This window comes from Gavialis gangeticus, unplaced genomic scaffold (genome assembly GCF_001723915.1).
Source record: "Gavialis gangeticus isolate Ggan-Ray unplaced genomic scaffold, GavGan_comp1, whole genome shotgun sequence".
Classification (NCBI taxonomy): Eukaryota; Metazoa; Chordata; order Crocodylia; family Gavialidae; genus Gavialis; species Gavialis gangeticus.
Window position 1 is genome coordinate 96975750 of NW_017729025.1, and position 18549 is coordinate 96994298.

Below are 18549 nucleotides of genomic sequence, written 5' to 3' on the forward strand. Positions count from 1 at the left end.
ATACCACAGCTGGCATCCAACCCTTGCTGGCTGGCCCTTTAAATCCATACGGTCACAGCCTCTGTAGCCATCTCGCTGCTGTGCCGGCACCTGTCTGCTGCAACCTCTCTCTCCCTGGGTTTTCCCCCCAGACAGAGGAGAGGGGGTGTGCCTTTCACCCTGCTGCTCCTCACTCTGGCATATCCTGCTCTCATGCACACAGGGTAAGACTTCCTCCAGCTCAGCATTCCTCCTAGACCTCTCCTCTCCACCCAGCAAGTACCTGTGTCTCCAGAATTGCCCTGCTTGCAGATCTGGGCTTGCTCCTTGCCACAGACCCTCTCTCTGTGGTTGACCCCTGCCCAGGGGCAATCTGTCTCCTCTCTCTGTTTCCCTTTTACCTTCTGGCTCCTCCCTCAAGAGCCAATCCATCTTGGCCCTGCTTCCACATACAGCCCTGCTGGGTTCCAGATAGTACTTCATTGGGAGCACCTGGGCTTCCGGTGCTCAGCATTGTCTCACTTTTCCCCCATGGTCCAGCCGCAAATAAGTTTTTTTTCCTTTGCTCCTGCTGGTGTATCCTCTTTTCTCCCTGTGACAGGCACCGTATCAGGTGACCTGTTACAATCCTCAACCCAAGAACTCTTCAGTCAAAGCATAAGATGAAAAATAGATAGTTATACATCGAGAGCTGGGTAAGTACAAGGAAACAGTAAGAAAGGATGCGAGACAAACCATGAATTGGCTTTGAGGAGCTTTCTAGGGATCTCCTACCAAGAATGAGGGGACATGTGAGAGTAAGTACAGAGATGCTTATCTGAATAGATAGCAAAAAGACAATGGAGTCTGGTATTATGGCCTGAGAGAAGACAGGAGTCAGCTTCTCATTACTGACCGAGACACAACAAGAGTTGGGTCACACAGACCTGTATGGCTTGCCATGCAAGAACAGGCTGAGGGACCTGGGACACTTCAGCCTGAAAAAGAGAAAGCTGAGAGGGGACTTGGTAGCAGATTACTGCTACATCAGGGCTCGGTGTACAACTGTTTACCAGGGCACCCTTGGGGAAAGCCAAGATTAATGGCCACAAACCATTTCAGACTCAACATTAGGAAAAACTTCTTCACAGCCAGGGTGTCCAGACTGTGGAATAAGCTCCCTCCAGAGGCGGTACAATCACTTACCCTGGAAATTTTCAAGGAGACTGGATGTTCATCTTGCTGGGGTTACCTGACTCCAGTTGTCTTTCCTGCATGGGGGCTGGACCCAATGATCTGGCATCTCTGAGCCTGCAGACATGCCAGCTCCTGCAGGCAAGGGAAGATCATCCACCTCTACACCCCCAAGAGTAAACGCAGAGTGGTCTTCATGGGAGACACCCTCCTGAGGGGGCGTAATCTGCTGCCCCAACCCCCCGGCCCAGGAGGTCTGCTACTTCCCGGGGGCCCACATCAAGGACATAGTAGAGAGGATACCAAAGATTATCGTTCCCCCGACCACTACCCTATGCTCCTTATCCTTATACCACTACTGCTCCTTATCCACATAGGCACAAATGACACGGCTTGGAGCAATCCCAGCCAGGTCATGAGAGACTACAGGGCTTAGGGGCGCAGGTGATCTTTTCCTTGCTCTTCCCAGTTGTGTGTCATAGGCTGAGAAGGGAGAGATGGGTTGAGGTAGTGAACAAAAGACTGCAGCGATGGTGTCATCGTGAAGGCTTTGGCGCAGTCCACTTTGGTGAGAGAGGGAGTGGACTGCTGGGAAGAGATGGCCTCTACCTCACTCCGCTGGGGACAAGGCTCTTCTCATCCAGACTGGCTGACCCGCTCGACTGGGCTTTAAACTAAGCCCACTGGGGGTTGTGGGGATTATCGCCACTGCTAGCCCGCTGGGCAACCCTTGTAAATCCAGTAGGCTGAGGCACTTAAGGGAACCCACCCCTACCCTAGCCCTGGTACGATCTGTGGAGAAGGCAAGAGCCCCCAGTGGGACACTTGCCTGCCTGTACACCAATGCCAGGAGCTTGGGGAATAAACAGGAGGAACTGATCCTCCTGCTAAACGAGAATAACTACGACCTCATAGGGATAATGGAGACCTGGTGGAACTCCACCTATGACTGGGCCACAGTTATAGATGGCCATACCCTGTACAGGTGTGATCATGCAGATAAAAGGGGTGGGGGTGCAGTCCTCTATGTCAAGGACAGCTACACATCCCTCCAAATTGACATTGGTACCCAGGAGGGATCACTGGAGTCTCTCTGGGTCAAAATACGTGGGGAATGTGGCTCAGGGGACATCATGGTAGGAGTCTACTACAGACCTCCGAACCTGAAACAAGAGCTAGACCAGGAATTCTCCAGGGAACTGGCTGACGCTGCATGCTCTCAGTGCATGGTTGTCATGGGAGACTTCAACTACTTGGACATCTCATGGGAAGAGCACTTGGCCAAATCTGATCAGTAGCAAAGCTTCCTCATGTCCACAGATGAGCTCTACCCGACTCAAGAAGTCTACGAGCTGAAGAGAGACAAAGCGTTGTTGGACCTGGTACTGGCCAAAGGGGATGACATAGTCAGCGACCTAAGAATCGATGGAAAGCTGGGTGATAGTGACCATGAGCTGATCACCTTTACTATCCATTGCAAAGCTGGCAAGTCCGTCAGCAATACTGAAGTCCTCGACTTCAGGAAAGCTGACTTTGACAAGCTCAGGAGGCTCACTGTCGAGACTCTAAGGGACCACAACTTGACTGGAAGAGGAGTCCAAGAGGAGTGGTTGCTCCTCAAGGGAGTGACCTTGACAGCACAAGGGACGGCCATCCCATCTTGGAGGAAGGGTAGCAAAAGGGCACAGCAACCCCCTTGGCTCAGCAGGGAACTCGAGGACCTCCTACGCCTCAAAAGAGAGACTTATAAAGGATGGAAGGTTGGAATTACCACCAAGGAGTACTCAGCACTGCTCCATACCTGCAAGGAGCGGATCAGGAAAGCCAAGGCTGCAACCGAGCTCCGTCTGGCTTCACATATCAAGGATAACAAAAAGTACTTTTTCAGATATTCAGGGAGTCAGAAAAAAAGCAAGGGTAACATTGGACCCCTGCTGAACCAAACAGAACAGCTGATAACCAACACCCAGGAAAAGGCCAACCTGCTTAACGGGTACTTTGCGTCAGTCTTTCATCAGTCCAATGGGACCACCCTGCCTAGCAAGACATGGGACGGCCAGGGTGAGGGCGTATTTATACCCAGCATCGGTGTTGTTCTAGTAAAGAATCACCTTGAGAGGCTGGACACCTTCAAGTCAGCTGGTCCTGACAGATTACACCCCAGGGTATTCAAGGAGCTGGCAGGTGTCATAGCTCAACCATTGGCAAAAATATTCGAAAATTCATGGCGCTGGAAGAAGGCCAACGTGGTACCCATCTTCAAGAAAGGGCAGAAAGTAGATCCTGGGAATTACTCGTCAATCAGCTTGACCTCAATCCCTGATAAGATTCTCAAGAAAATTATCAAGGAGACCCTTCTGGACAAGCTGTCTGAGGGCAACATCCTGAGGGATAGCCAGAATGGATTTGTTGCGGGTAGGTCTTGCCTGACCAATATCATCTCCTTCTATGACCAGGTGACATCACCTGGACAAGGGAGAAGAGATTGATGTCATATATCTGGACTTTAAAAAAAGCCTTTGATTTGGTGTCTCATGACCGCCTCATAGAAAAATTGGCCAACTGTGGCCGCGGCTACACCACAGTCCGACAGCTGGGAAATTGGCTCCAAGGTCGGACCCAGAGAGTAGTGGTCGATGGCAACGAGTCATTATGGCGCTTCATAACCAGTGGCGTCCCCCAAGGCTCTGTCCTTGGACCGGTTCTCTTCAACATCTTTATCAATGATGTGGACATTGGTGTCAGATGCTCACTGGCTAAGTTCACCAATGACACTAAACTTTGGGGCACAGCATCTACACCTGAGGACAGGCTAGTGATCCACGCTGATTTGGATAAACTTAGTAAGTGGGCGGGCACAAACCTGATGACTTTCAATACTGATAAATGGTAAGTACTCTATCTCAGGGAAAAAAACCCAGCAGCATACTTACAGGCTCGGCAGTGCTATGCTCGCTAGCACCATGGCTGAAAGAGACTTGGGGGTCATGATTGACCACAAGATGAACATGAGCCACCAATGCAATGTCACAGCTGGTAAAACAAACAAAACCCTGGCTTGCATCTATAGATGCTTCTCAAGTAAATCTCAGGATGTCATCCTCCTGCTGTACTCAGCCTTAGCAAGGCTACAGTTGGAGTACCGCATCCAGTTCTGGGCTCTGCAATTCAAGGATGTTGAGAAACTTGAGAGAGTCCAGAGGAAAGCCACGCACATTATGAGAGGGCAAGAGAATAGGCCTTATGAAGAAAGGCTGAGAGCCATGGGACTCTTCAGTCTGGAAAAGCACAGGCTCTGGGGGGACCTGGTGACTACCTATAAGTACACAAGGGGTGTACATCAGGATCTGGGAGAACATCTGTTCACCAGAGCGCCCCAAGGAAAAACAAGGACCAACAGTCAAAAACTCCTCCAAGACTTTTAGACTGGACGCAAGAAAAAATTTCTTAACTGTCTGAGCCCCCAAGACCTGGAATAGACTCCCTCCAGAAGTGGTGCAAGAACCTACTCTGGACTCATTCAAGAAATGCTTGGATGCTTATCTTGCTGGGATCCTGTGAACCCAGCTGACTTCCTGCCCCTGGGGCAGGGGGCTGGACTTGATGATCTTTGAGGTCCTTTCCAGCCCTAATGTCTATAAAATCTATGAAATCTTCTGAGGCCCCTTCCAGGCTTACAATCTATGAATCTATGAAACATGACCCAAGAGGCCTGCAAGTGATAACAACTAGCTTCTGTTTGATGTGTAAAGTGTGGGGAGCTGGTGAAGGGATGCAGAGACAATATGATCAAATCAGACAGCAAGTGAACTGATCTTTGCAGCAGCATTTTAAATGAATATGGGAACACAGAAGATAACATTCGTCAAGGTCAGGAAATAGAATATTGAGTAACTGAGATGAGAATCTGGAAGAACTGTGGCTGGTGAAAAGACAAAAGGTCCAAGTGCCCAGTAGGATGGTAGTGTTGTCCACAATGATCAAGAAAGGAGGTAGAAAGAAACAAACAGTCAGAGACTCATTTCTAGCCATCCATTTTAGTTTCAGATGACAGTCAGTCATCCAACAGAAGATTATTAGAGACAGTCTGAGATCTTAGTCTGGACAGAAGGAAAGAGGTCTGGGGTAGACAGGCAGATCTGCAAGTCATAAGCATGTAGACGGTAATTAATTTGTATTTGTAAATGAGGTTACTCAAAGACAAGGTGTAGATGAGAAAGAGATGGCAATCAAGGAAAGAGCCCTGTGAAACCCCCACAAAACCTGGAAGGGATATAAAGAGGAACTCCTGAAGGACAGGTTGACAAAACAAGAAGGTAGGAAGAGAACTGGAAAAGGAGAGAATTGTGGAAGGCAAGGGAGCACCAGATTTCAGTAAGAGCATAGTTAAATGTTTCAAAAGCAACTGACTAGTCAAAGATGATGGAGAAGAAATACTAGTTCCAAAGATCTGGTTAGGAAGAAGTCATTACAGAAGCAGTTTCAGCAAAGTGACAGGGGAAAAGCTGGACTGGGTTCCTATTTAACTAGTCCTGCTAAAGGCATATCAGTAGTAGAGCTGATTCCATGCTTACTTGCTAAGGCAACACCAATACCACTGGAATGGTCCCTACCTCAAAACGGTTTTGCCGAGTTGGGACATCAACTGCAGTCAAGTCAGCCAAGGATTTGAACTGGGCATTGGTATGATCTCGAAGAAAAGTCAGAACTGGAATGATCCCATCTGGATGGATCAAGATCTCCAATTCATTGAAACAGGTCACCTGAGGAAAGGAACAAAAAGGAAGTTAAGACAGATGTGGCAGGGCATTTAGCAGTTTACTGAATCCAACAGAAGACTTAAGCAAAGAATTTGGAACAGGTGGTCAGGTACAGACCAAGGAACTCTCTCAAAGAAATGGCTTCTAGTGACTATCACGTTTTCTCTCTCCTCTCAACAAGGGGACAGTACTTTCCTGAAGCTAAAATAATTTGTTTGGTAGTAATTACCTGAACTTGCTGGATGTACTTGGGCAGAATTTCAGCCACATACTCTCCAAAAGCACAGAGCTGCTTTTGCTGCACTTCATCCTTTGGTCTAATGGTAGCTGAAAAGAACAATGGTAGGTGAAATGCCATTAGAAAGAAGAGCAACAACATCTTCCAGCCAAAACTAACAAAGGTTAGCTTCTGCTAGCTTAGCCAGAGAACTGTCTCACAGTAAGTAACCCCTAAGGAGACAATTTCCAGGTGAGATAAGCCATCCCTAAAAAACCACACTCACAGCTTGCCAAAATGAAATAGTTAACTACGAAGCCCAAAAAGAACATAAGAGTCCAGACTGTGTCAACTAACAGGATGCACAGAACAGACAGGAAATAGAGACTCTGGGAAAAGAGCAAGTTTATTCCAGCGCTCATCCATGAGGTTGCAGACAACAAAATATCCTCTCACCACCAATCTGAAACTGCTCACATCCCACCAAGGATGACCAAATGTGTTTGGTACAGTATCAATCAAAAGAGGATGAAAATGAGAAAGAATGTAGGTTGTTAAACCCTTTAGAAAATGTTTCCCACCAATATCCAGGACGATTCTAAAGAGGGGCAATCCTCCTCCATCCCCCTTCCCCCCACTGAAGTCATACAGCAACCATATAAAGTCATAAAGTGACCATATTATCCCTATTGTTACCTAGAGGGTCTGTTTTCCCTGTGACTGTTTAGCATCTGAGCAATTTCTTGTCAGCACCCAAACTATCTTTTAAAATTATCTAATATTTTTAAAACTACAAGATATTTGTTCAAGAGATACTTAAATACAGAATTAAGTTAATTATGTTCATCAGTGGAACAGGATGAAAGAGGTTGACTTTTTTGCTTTAAGTGCAAGTTAACAATAAAGAGTGTTTTATGATAAACTCACTAATTTACAAGAAAAAAAACTGAGAAATATGCAAATGCTATTACTGAGTCAGAGCTAGCACTCTGCAACTCTAGCATGCTTTAAAAAAGCACACGTTTATGTATGCTCTTCGTCACCGCCCCGAAAACGCATCACTGCAAAAACACTGAGATTTTGATAACAAAGCCACCTTACTGAGTTATTCTATGAGACTCACTATGTGGCCTCCAGGGGCTGGCAAAATAGTAATGAATTCAGACAGACTTACGATGGGTCTCTGTTGTGGAGCTCTCCAAGCAACGTGCTTGCTGCCACACTGCAGGGCACGTAGCAGCTATAAAGAGAAAGAGCTTGTGTAAAATCACCCATAACCACTCTTCTGCAAAAAATACAAAGCCTTTTTCCCTTCTCTCCAGCAACGAGTCTCCCTTCTGTTGCCTCCTCTTGGAGAGGTGAACCCCCTTCCCCTCCCCAGCACATGGGAATGACATCTGGGAGCTTCCATCAGTATCAACAGAATCAACTTCATGAACCCAAGAGAAAGCCCCAGTGTGCTCTGCAGACAGGTACAAGTCATCATGGGTGGATACAGGATTTTGAAAAGGGTGGGGCAGGGTGCAAGGTGGTGCAGTGCATCATCATGTATAGCCCAACACATACTTCTCTCCAGTTAAAGAGAAACTTTTGCAGGTTGACAAACAAGACAGACAGACATGGTGCTTTCATAGTTTCATAGCTGGTAGGGTCGGTAGGGACCTAAGCAGGTCATTAAGTCCGCCCCCCTGCCATGGGCAGGAAAGAATGTTGGGGTCAAACAACCCCAGCTAGGTGACTGTCTAGCCTCCTTTTGAAGATCCCCAGGGTGGGAGTGAGCACCACTTCCCTAGAAAGTTGGTTCCAGCTCCTAGCCGCCCTGACTGTGAAGTAGTGCTTCCTGATGTCTAGCCTGAACCTACTCTCAGTCAGCTTATGGCCATTATTCCTTGTAACTCCCAGTAGTGCTTGAGGGAACAGGGACTCTCCCATTGCCTGCTGGTCCCCCTTGGCAAGTTTGCAGGTAGCCACCAGATCCCCTCTCAGCCTTCTTTTGTGGAGGCTGAACAGGTTCAGGTCCTGTAGTCTCTCCTCATAGGGGCTGCCCTGCTGCCCCCTGATCATGCGAGTGGCCGTCCTCTAGACCCTCTCGATGCTTTCCACATCCCTCCTGAAGTGCAACGCCTAGAACGGGATGCAGTACTCCACATACAGCCTGACCAATGTCGCAAAGAGGGGAAGGATCACCTCCTTGGCCCTGCTCGTGATGCATCTGTGGATGCATGACAAGGTGCAGTTAGCCTTCCTGACTACGTCCCCACATTGGTGGCCCATGTTCATCTCGGCATCAATAATGACTTCAAGATCCTTTTCTGCCTGTGCACTGACAAGAAGGGAATTCCCCAGCCTGTAGGTATGCTGCTGGTTCTTCCTCCCCTGGTGCAACACCTTGCACTTGTCCATATTGAAACCCATCCTATTCTCATCTGCCCACCTCTGTAACCTGTCTAGATCTAGTTGTAGCCTGTCCCTCTCTTCTAGCGTACTCACTTCTCCCCACATCTTAGTGTCATCTACGAACTTGAACAAGGTGCTTTTGACCCCCTTGTCCAAGTCGTCGATGAAGATATTGAACAGTGCGGGCCAGAGATCCAAACCCTGGGGAATCCCACTGCCCACGTCCCTACAGGTCGAAAATGAGCCATCCACCACCACTCTCTGGGTGTGGCCCTCCAGCCAATTTGTGACCCATCTGACTGTGTAGGCATCAACACCGAGTTGCCTAATTTTTTTAATGAGGATGGGCTGAGAGACAGTGTCGAAGGCCTTTCTAAAGTCCAGAAAGACTACGTCCACCGTGACATGGCTTTTGTGACCTGGTCGTAGAATGCAACCAGGCTGGTCTGACAGGACCTGCCTCTAATGAATCCATGCTGATTGCCTCCAAGCATAATCTCCCCTGCTGGTCCCTTGCAGATGTGCTCCTGGATAATTTTCTCAAAAAGCTTCTCTAGGACCGAGGTAAGACTAACAGGCCTATAGTTTCCTGGGTCCTCTTTTCTCCCTTTTTTGAAAATGGAGACCACATTGGCCTTTTTCCAGTCCTCTGACACCTCACCAGAGCACCATGAGTGCTTGTAAAGCTGTGCCAGCGGTCCCGCAATGACCTCTGCCAGTTCCCTCAGCGCTCTGGGGTGGAAATCGTTGGGACCTGCTGATTTGAACACGTCTAGTCCCTCCATCATGTCTCTTGTTCAGATTTGTGAAACCAAATCTGGCCCCAATGATAACTCTGAAACTCATGCTAAATTGGGGCCTACACACAAAGTTAAAACACAAAATACTGATGCTAACTGCATAGTGCAAGAGGATGCGAGTTCATGGCAAGGCCATCTGGGAAGCAACAATGAGCTATCCCTTCCAGCTTACCTTACTATATTCATGGTGATTTCAAGCAGACTCCTAGTTGTCTGGTATGTAACCATGTGAAAGGTCTATCCTTCATTAATTAGTATGGTAAATATTTCTCTTGCAATTAACTAATGTTTTGTACAGGAGGAGTCATTCTCCATATATGACAGATGTTGTCTCTTGATTTATTTCTGTTTTGTCTAGTGGTTCCCTTAATTTTCCAAAGACGCTCCCCAAAACCTTGTGGTTTTCCTGGTTGTTAATCAGTTTCTTGATATGTTCCAAACTTAGTAGAAATTGATCTCTCATCACTGAGAAAGGTCATTCATTCAGACTGGAACTTTCTGATAACCCATAACAAGCAGTTTGATTAACAGGATTTTCCTGTCAATTACTGCTTGGGACTCGCTTGATTTACACAACCAAAATAATGCTTTGAAGATGCTGGACTAAGAGTATAAGAACAATGTGAAAACAGCTAACAGCGAGCGCTTCAGGAATGAAAGATCTCTCTAACAAGAACTTATGCTGCACCCCAGCTATCTCGAGAAGCCGGATGAAATAGACTGTCTTTCTTGCCACCTGTTTGGTGAGAAATCACCACCTTACAGCTAATTACTGGACTTTGGGTTTGGGCTCATTTGACTTTGAGTACTTGTAGTAAATAAAGCCTTTCTATCACTCATCCAGCGAGGTGTTGTGTCACTCCCTAGACTAGTACAGAATCCTAGGTTTTTATCAGCTCACACCACAAGCATCTGGGCAGCAACCTTGGGACTCCCTGGCCAGTCAGTTTAACATCCGAGTTTGCACTGCCAGCCCTCAGCCGAGGCTGACAGCTCGTGCTCGGCCGCGACAGAAAAGAGAAGCGCTGCCAGGAGGGGTCCATGAGAAGCCAAGGAAAGGGCAGTCTGAGCGGGGCCAAGGTCGCACTGCCACCAAGGAGAGAGGAGCGGATGCACCTGCTCAGAAGAGCGGGAGTTGAATGACCCTGAGCCAGTGGGGCTGCGGCGCCTCCCAGCCGGGTGGTCTGACAGGAATAAAGCGGAGGGGAGGGGAGGGGAGGGGCGACTGCCCCACTACGCCCTCATCCCAGGCCTGCCTCCCCCCGCGGACTGCCCCACTGCACCCTCCCCCCCTGGGGCTCTGCCCTGGCCCCGCCCCGTCGCGGAACAGCCGCGCATTCCCCGCCTCACCTCGGAACCCAGCCCGCGCCAGGCCCCGCACCGCCGCTGCCAACATCCCGGCCCGGCCCTGCACCGCGAGCACGGACACACAAGGGCACGGACCGGAAGCAGAAGCTGTCCGCGAGTTTCCCCGCGCAGCGGATCGGAAGTGCGGGGTCCAACGCGTTTTGGCTTCCCCAGGGGGCTTCCGGTGGCGGGGCCGGAAGTGTGAGCGCGGATCACAGCGGCACGGCGCCTGGCGGGGGTGGCAGCTGCAGCGTTGTGGGGTTCCCCCGGGCCCGGGCGGCGGCATGAAGGGAGGGGCCGCAGGTAGGAGCCTGGGGACCACCGCCGGGTCCGCCCTTTTGTCTCCTCGGCCCCTCCGCGGGCGGCAGCTGGGCGTGGGGCCGGGGCTGGGGCTGTCAGAGGCGGGTGCCCGGACGGGCCCGCGCGGGAGGCTCCGAGAGGCCTCAGTGGGCGGCCATTACCGAGCCGGTAGAGGCGCGGAGCTCCCGCCGCGGCCCGGAGGAGGCTGCAGCTGGTGCCTGGGCCGGGGGGAAGAGCGGCAGGGAGGAATCGCAGGTACCCCCGGCGTCGGGGCTGCAGGAGTCGGACCCCGTGGTTCCCTCACCCCCCCACCCCACCCCCGAGCTGGGTCGTTTCTGTTCAACCGGCTGATACAAGGGCTGCCCGAAGCTGTTCTGTCCGGGGGCCTCTGCTAAGGGGCCTGGCCCCCGCAGCGCCTGGCCACCATGAAGTCATACATCACGTGATACGGTTGGCCTCCATCCCTCCCCGCTGGCTCTTTCCAGCCTCCTCTTTGCTAGGGGGGAATTGTGCGCACAATGCCCGTACTCCTGGTATCCCCTTCACATCCAGCTCTTTCCTTTTTGTTTTGGAGAAGGCAAGATTAACAAAGGGGAATCTCATGCTTTAAGATGAAGGCAAGAGATTTGTTGCCCTTAATTCCTCGTGGAGTTTGTTCTAGAGTTGGGTACCAGCCTATGAGAAAACTGCCTCCTGCCCAGGTGAATGCTACCTCTATTGCAGAGCATTTTACGTTAGCCAAAAGGTGTTGATTCATTTGCATTCCAGAGCTTTAGGGGATCTTGTCAGGTATGTTAGGCTCAGGGTGCTGAATGTACTGAAGATAAAGTACCAAGGCCTTGAACTCAAATTGCTAGGCTAGTGTAGAGGACACAATTGTGCTTGCAATAGCTTCCCTACAGAGGAGAGTGCTGGTGTGTTCTTTGCTTATTGGAATTTCATATGAGATGTCTTCAGGGCCAGATGTATGAGACGCATGTGGTTCAACCAGGAAGTAACAAAGGCATATAACTGAGGCCAAGTCATCAGTGATGGGATGGAGTTGTTTTTCCAAGCCTAGATGATAGTAAGTGTTGCTCATGGCTGCTGTTGCATGTTAATTTAGTTTTAGCAAAGAACCCAGGGATACTCCTAACCCTCTGGACTGAGCTGAGCAATTGAGTGCGAGTCTTCAACTAGAAGAGACTGCACAGTGTCTGCCAACTCCTTGGGTGAAATCTTGGTCCCACTGAAGTCATTAAATAGTGTTGGATTTGGAGTAATTTGGCCTTAATGGTACTGACTGTCATAGGTGGGGCTGGAAATCTAGTCTCCTGCTGTAATATGGAAGAGTTTAGAGCAAGTTTGAACAAACTTTTTTTAAATGAGACCATGTCCTGCTGTTGAAAGGAAACTTCTGGGGTGCTGACACTAGAATTCCTCAACAGCTTAGCAGGAACTATATGAAGGAAGAGCAAGTAGCTTGTGCCCCTCTTAGCAACAGCTCCTCTTCAGAGGAGCTCTTTTGCCGACTGCTGGGATTCCAAGTGTAATCTTTGTTCTGCCAGAGAGACACTACTCTGTCATGTCACTTCTCCCTGTCAGTGGGGGAGCACACAGATAATTGCACCTTCTTAGTTATGAGTAGTTCTTTGAATATGCTTCATTATCTAATCCATTTAGGTTGGGCATGGGATCTTCAGAATGTGCTTCATATTTGACTCTACACAAACTGTATCCCATTCTTGTACCTTTGGCAAGTTTCTCATCTGGGTGATTTTAGGACTTTGATAAAGTTTTGTAGGATTTTTTTCACCCTTTTTATCAGTAGAAATAAGCTCCCTCTGCATGTTAGCTACCTATGTTGCTATTAACTGTAGCCTCTGTCCCTTGCCAACATATCACATCTCAACTTTGTTTCTTCTGTACTACCGATAGACCTTTCATAGTATCTTTAATTTGTTGGTTTCTGTAACAGGGTGTGGCTTGAGGCTCTCCTCAAGCTCAATGCTGTTCTCTAGGAACGACCTCCACCTGCGTGTCCCAGCAAACATGGTCATAGTGGTGCCTGGGTTGTCTTAGATCAGAAGCAGTGCTGCTGGCTCTCCTTGAAGATTCCCAACTGCTGCAATATGGACTCTGACCTTTTCATAATCCTGAACATCTTTGTATAGCATTACTCTGTATGTATCCTCAGCTTCTCTGATTGAAGGTTCCCAACCAGGATGCCTGTGTATCCTTGCTCCACTGGGCTGCCACTATTGCATGCTCAGGTACCTCTAAGAAAAGCCTTAAGGTCGTTATTCTGGGTCATCTTTTCTAGGATGAAGCCCCCTAGTTCTCTCCAGGATGTATCCTCTGGGTCCTGCTGTCCTTGCTCCTGGGTGGTAAAGCACTCTATTAACATCTGCTGCTGAGTCAGCAGGGCTCATTGAACCTCAGCTTGTAACTGCCATCGTGGCATTTCCTCTATCCTATCCTGTTGCCCCTGTATCACCTGCAGCAGCAGGACCCAATTCTTTTAGGCCTATTCCAGGGGTGCACTGATAAAGGTTTTTTGGGCTGATACCAATGGCCGATATCAGGCAATATTGATCCGATTGCCAGTATGCCGCCTGTCAGCTTGGAGAGCAGCATTCAGCTGGTAAGTCTGTTGGAGAGGGAAGGGGTGGGGGTGGAGGGGGGCGCAGATTGAAGCCCCTGCAGTGAGGGAGGTAGTGGGGCAGGGGCAGGTGTTGGTGCTGTCCAGCCAGGGAGGGGTGCAGGACAGAGCTGTGTGGCTCGTGGGGGTGGGGGGATTCCACCACAATGCACACCCGTGGGGGAGCCGTGAGGGGCATGTGGCCCCCAGCTCTGTGTGTGGGGCGAGGGTGGGATGCTGCTATGGGCTGGGGGCATGCCAGGCTCTTCCTGGTATGGGGGCTGGGCCAGGGCTGCACTTAGGGCAGGCAGTGGTAGCATGGGGGGAGGGGAGCAGGGGGGGCTACAGCCACCCCAGCATTTGCCGTAGCCCCCCTCCCAGCACCACTGCTGCCCGCCCTGAGCACCGCCCCAACCCAACCCCCCCACTGGGAAGAGCCCAGTGGCACCCTCGGCCCCAGCCTGCAGCAGCAACCCACCCTCACCCCACGCACAAATCTGGGGGGGGGCACATGCCCCCCATGGCTCCCCTGGGGTGCATGTAGCGGTGGAATCCACCCTCCCTTCCCATACCCCCGGATGAGCCTCTCGCAGCTCCATCCTGCACCCCTCCCTGGCTGGGCAGTACTTGCCCCAGCCCCACTCCCTCCCTCACTGCAGGGGCCTCAATCTGCCACCCCCACCATTTCCATTCCCTCCCTCCGCCCCTCCCCCCTCAACAGACTTACCAGCCAGATGCTGCTCTGTTAGCTGCTGCAATGGCCTTGTGCATGCTGAGGCTGCATGCATGCATGCATGCATGCATGCAGCATTTATCAGCAACATTGTTGGCCACATCAGCCAAAAAGAGCTGATTTCTGATAATATCAATTTTCCTTTTATTGATGCTGCTGTGATATGATGCTGCCTCTGGCCTGTTCCCTTTCTGTTTTCCATTATTTGGCAGTATCAGCCTATTGTTGAGCCTGTAAATGTAAGATCTGTTCCATCCTTGGGTTCTTGTATTCCAGAAGTTTCTCCAACTACACATTTTCCAGCCAGAGCACTAATGTAATAGGGTATGTCTTGAGGCCCTAGGGCTCACTGCTGCTCCCTTGGACCAACCTCAGCCTGCCCACCCACCTGAATGCCCAGATGCTTAACGTACTTGTTTGCCACATTTGATGTTACTGTTTGGTATAGGCCTTTAGTTCCATCAGAGGGTAGGCACTCTGTGTGCATCTCCACTGTTGGACCATAGGGCCCCTTGGCCCTCACTGGCTTCTGACTGGCAGTTCATTCATTCACCCTCCAAATCATTCAAACAGGTCCCTTGCCAGTACAGTCCAAATGGCTTACTCCAAAGTAGTCTCAAAGGCTCACTCCCCTGCAAACAAGGAAACTAGACCCTAAATTAAGAGATTTGTCCACACAGTTCATTTGTCCCAAGTAGTGGTGGAAAGACTCAAGAGTCTATTCAGTCCTGCTGGGCTTCCATACTGCAACCTCCCTGCTCCCCTTCCATCTGCCCCATGCCTCTTGGCTGCCTATTGTCAAGTTGCTTCCAAAATCAATTAATCTTTGCTGGGCTTATCCCAGCTCTAGTCCTTCCTCAGACCTTCTCTGTTGCTGCTGAGCTTTCCCTGTCTTAGACCTTGGATACTGTGTGGTGAGTAGGCCTGGGTATGGGCTAAATTGCCAGAACTTTAGCCAGCAGGAAGTCCCTCTTCCTTCTGCTATCAGGGCCCTTCTACCAAGCTCTGGCAGGAGCTAGGCCTGTATAGCCCCAAGACCTGCTCCTTGTAGCCCGTGCAACTGGCTCTTAACAGCCCAGATCCCTTTTCCTCCATCTTTTTGTAATGGAGCCAGGAGCTTCCATTATTGCTTCAAATCCACCTGTCGCAAAGCCTGGTGGTTAGGAATGTATTATGTTGTAAGTTGCTGGATACTCATCCTGTGTACCAGAGGTCTCTTGCTGCATTTCTCTGAGTCAGTGAGATGAAAGGGGAAAGAGATCTATGCCTGCCATTTCCAGAAGCTAGGATATTGGGATTGCTCTCTGATACTAGTGCTACAAGGAGAGCCACGGCTTGACTTTAACCTGATTTTAATTACACTGCTTTCACCTTTGCCTTGGCCTTTTAGAGGCTCTGCAACTCAGGTAGAAGTATAAAGAACCAAATTTATACTTGGGCTGCAGTTTGCTGGCTTACCTACCAGTGTTAGTAGCTTTTGGAATTGCACAAGCTCCTTTTCAGGAGGAGTTTTACTGCCATTGTTGTTTTATAGATTACTGGAGGTCAGATCTGTGCAGCAACATGGACTCATCGGAGGAGACTGGGGGTTCCTCCATGGAAGAGAACTACTTTGTGAACTATACCTTCACTGACCGATCTCACTCAGGCCGTGTGGCCCAGGGCATTATGAAGCTGTGCCTGGAGGATGAGCTCTTTGCTGACGTCACAATATCAGTGGAAGGCAAAGAATTCCAGTTGCACCGGCTTGTCCTCTCAGCTCAGAGTTGCTTCTTTCGTTCCATGTTTACTTCTAATCTCAAGGAGGCCCACAACCGGGTGATTGAGCTGCAGGACGTTAGTGAGAGTGTCTTCCAGCTTCTTGTGGACTATATTTACCATGGAACGGTAAAGCTGAGGGCAGAGGAGCTACAGGAGATGTATGAAGTGGCAGACATGTACCAGCTGACTTCCCTTTTTGAGGAGTGCTCCCGTTTCCTGGCCCGCACAGTGCAGGTGAGAAACTGTCTGCAGGTCATGTGGCTGGCAGATCAACACAGTGACATGGAGCTCTACACAGCTGCCAAGCACTGTGCCAAGTCACACTTGTCACAGCTTCAGGATACAGAAGAGTTTCTTCACTTACCTCTCCGTCTCCTGACAGACATCCTCACAGGTAAGGGGCTTTTTGAGAGCAGTGAGGGTGCAGATAGAGAATTGGGCTGTCTGTCTGAGAGGTTTACAAGGGATACCTGAACAGCCAGGGTGGCTTTCAAGAACAGTAGCAAGAGTCTGAGAACCATGCTAAGATACAAGGTCCTGTCTTTTCATCTTATTCAGAGGCTGAAGAAAACAGAAGGATGTTCAGCAAGAAAATGTCCCAACATGACTTAAAGAAACATTAGTACCTCAGCTGACAATGAAGCATCCAATCTACACAGCAAATTTATCTAGATGTTGATGGTAATAGGTAGGGGTGCACTGACAAAGATTTTCTTGGCTGATACCAATGATCTATTTAACCAGCCATATTAGCCAATACCAATCTGATAGCCAATTTACAAGAATGCAGCCTGGAAATTTGGAGAGCAGTCTCCTGGCAGTTAATCTGTGGGGGGGAAGGGGCAGTGGGGGAGGAGGGGTGTAGGAGGGGCAATTGAGGCCCCCACATTGAGGAAAGGAGGGAGTGGGGCAGGGACAGGTGCTGCCCAGCCAAGGTGGTGAATGCGATTCTGTGGGCAGCTCATCCAGGGGGGCCTGCTGCTGTGCACACCCCCAGAGAGGAATGGGGGGCATGTACCCCCCCCAGATTTGTGTGGGGTGGAGGTGGGCTGCCCACTGCAGGCTCAGGGCCAGGGGCTGTGCCAGACTCTTCCCAGTGAAGAGGCTGGGCTGGGGCTGTACTTGGAGCAGGTGGCGGCAGCACTGGGAGAGGTGGCTATGGGGTGGGCTATAGCCCCCTGCTGCCACCCACCCAGCCCTGGCCCAGCGGTTTCCCCTCCCCTTTTCTGCTGTTGGCCCTGAGGCGTATGTGCACCTGCTGCTGGTAAGGAGCCAGGCCAGGGCTCCATGGAGTCCAGTGCAGCTGCTTGCAGCCTCCTGCCTGCCTGCCGCAGCCAGCCTAGGCCCAGGCAAGCCCGTGCTGCCCGGCCACAGAACCGAGCTGCTTGTAGCCTCCTGCTGTGTGCTGTGAGCAGCCCCACCCCTTCACAGCTCTGCCCAAGATTGTGGCTCTGCCCAGGCTGGCACTGCCCTGGAGCAGCTCCCCACCCAGCCATGTGCCCTGCCAGTACCGCTTGGGCCAGTCTCCATGGAGACCCTGGTCCTGCACTGTCACATCCCCATGGCTTTTGGGATCTCCATGGAGATTGACTGTAGTGACGTGGGCAGGGGCTGCTGGGAAATGGAGTCTGGCTGCCAGACAGATGCACCATTTTCCCAATCTCCTGTATAGGCCTTCCATTTGGTCAGAGGGCAGTCATTCTAGGTGCCTCTTTTCTGTTATATCACAGGGCCCTTGGCCCTCATTAGCTCCTGCCTTCTCACTGGGATTTCATCCACCCTTGCAATAGGTCAAAAAGGCTCGTTAACCAGAATCATCCAAATGGCATGCCTGCCAAAGTAGTCCAGCTGGCTAGCTTACCCAAATAAGGCTAGCCCCCAACTAGGAAAAACAATATATGCTGTTCAGTTGTTCCAAATAGTGGCAAAACTCTGGAGAGTCCACTCAGTTTCCTAACTGCAGCTTCCCTTATAGCCCCTTGTCTCTCAGCTTAAGTTCCTCTTGTCAGGTTGCCTCCAAGCTTGGTCAGTTTTGCCTAGACTTATTCTAGCTCAGGCCTTTCCTTAGGCCTCCTCTGTCACTTCTGGGCTTTCCCCAGGACTACTCGCCACTGCAGTTTCCAGAGCCTAACTTATCTCAGCTTTAGCCAATAAGAGCTCCTCACCTTTCTGCCAGACCGTGGCAGGAGCTAGGTTTATATAACCCCGAGGGATTGCTCCTTCCAGCTGGCGCAGTCTGTCTTTATAAACGTCCATACCTGTTTTCTTCTATCTCTGTAATGGGGCCAGGGACCTCCTGTTACAGCAAGCAGATATGATACAGATGTCTAGTTGTACCTGTTGGTCTTACCTGTCAGGTTCTGTGGTTTTATTCCTCCCACGATGGTAGGAATTATTTGTCCAGGGAAAGGGTTATATGAGAAAGTGGTCAAGAAGTTTGCATCTTGAGAAATTGTCATTTT

The 18549-nt window shown here is 50.2% G+C and overlaps 2 protein-coding genes and 1 long non-coding RNA gene across 3 annotated transcripts in view; 1 reads left to right on the forward strand and 2 right to left on the reverse strand.

Moving 5' to 3' along the window:
- The window catches only part of LOC109298883, a 12429-nt gene extending 6672 nt beyond the window's left edge, over positions 1 to 5757 (reverse strand). Inside the window, exon 1 of the long non-coding RNA XR_002097723.1 lies at positions 5088 to 5757. This is a non-coding gene — a long non-coding RNA (uncharacterized LOC109298883). The remainder of the gene's footprint in view (positions 1 to 5087) is intronic.
- The window catches only part of NDUFS3 (NADH:ubiquinone oxidoreductase core subunit S3), a 28751-nt gene extending 17988 nt beyond the window's left edge, over positions 1 to 10763 (reverse strand). Inside the window, exons 1-4 of the mRNA XM_019519223.1 lie at positions 10677 to 10763; positions 7304 to 7369; positions 6142 to 6239; positions 5766 to 5915 (exon numbers count right to left, since the gene is read on the reverse strand). Coding sequence (XP_019374768.1) covers positions 5766 to 5915; positions 6142 to 6239; positions 7304 to 7369; positions 10677 to 10722 — 360 coding nt within the window. The 5' untranslated portion in view covers positions 10723 to 10763. The remainder of the gene's footprint in view (positions 1 to 5765; positions 5916 to 6141; positions 6240 to 7303; positions 7370 to 10676) is intronic.
- A 104-nt stretch (positions 10764 to 10867) lies between these two features.
- Positions 10868 to 18549, forward strand: part of KBTBD4 (kelch repeat and BTB domain containing 4) — a 15312-nt gene continuing 7630 nt past the window's right edge. Inside the window, exons 1-2 of the mRNA XM_019519222.1 lie at positions 10868 to 10976; positions 15861 to 16481. Coding sequence (XP_019374767.1) covers positions 10958 to 10976; positions 15861 to 16481 — 640 coding nt within the window. The 5' untranslated portion in view covers positions 10868 to 10957. The remainder of the gene's footprint in view (positions 10977 to 15860; positions 16482 to 18549) is intronic.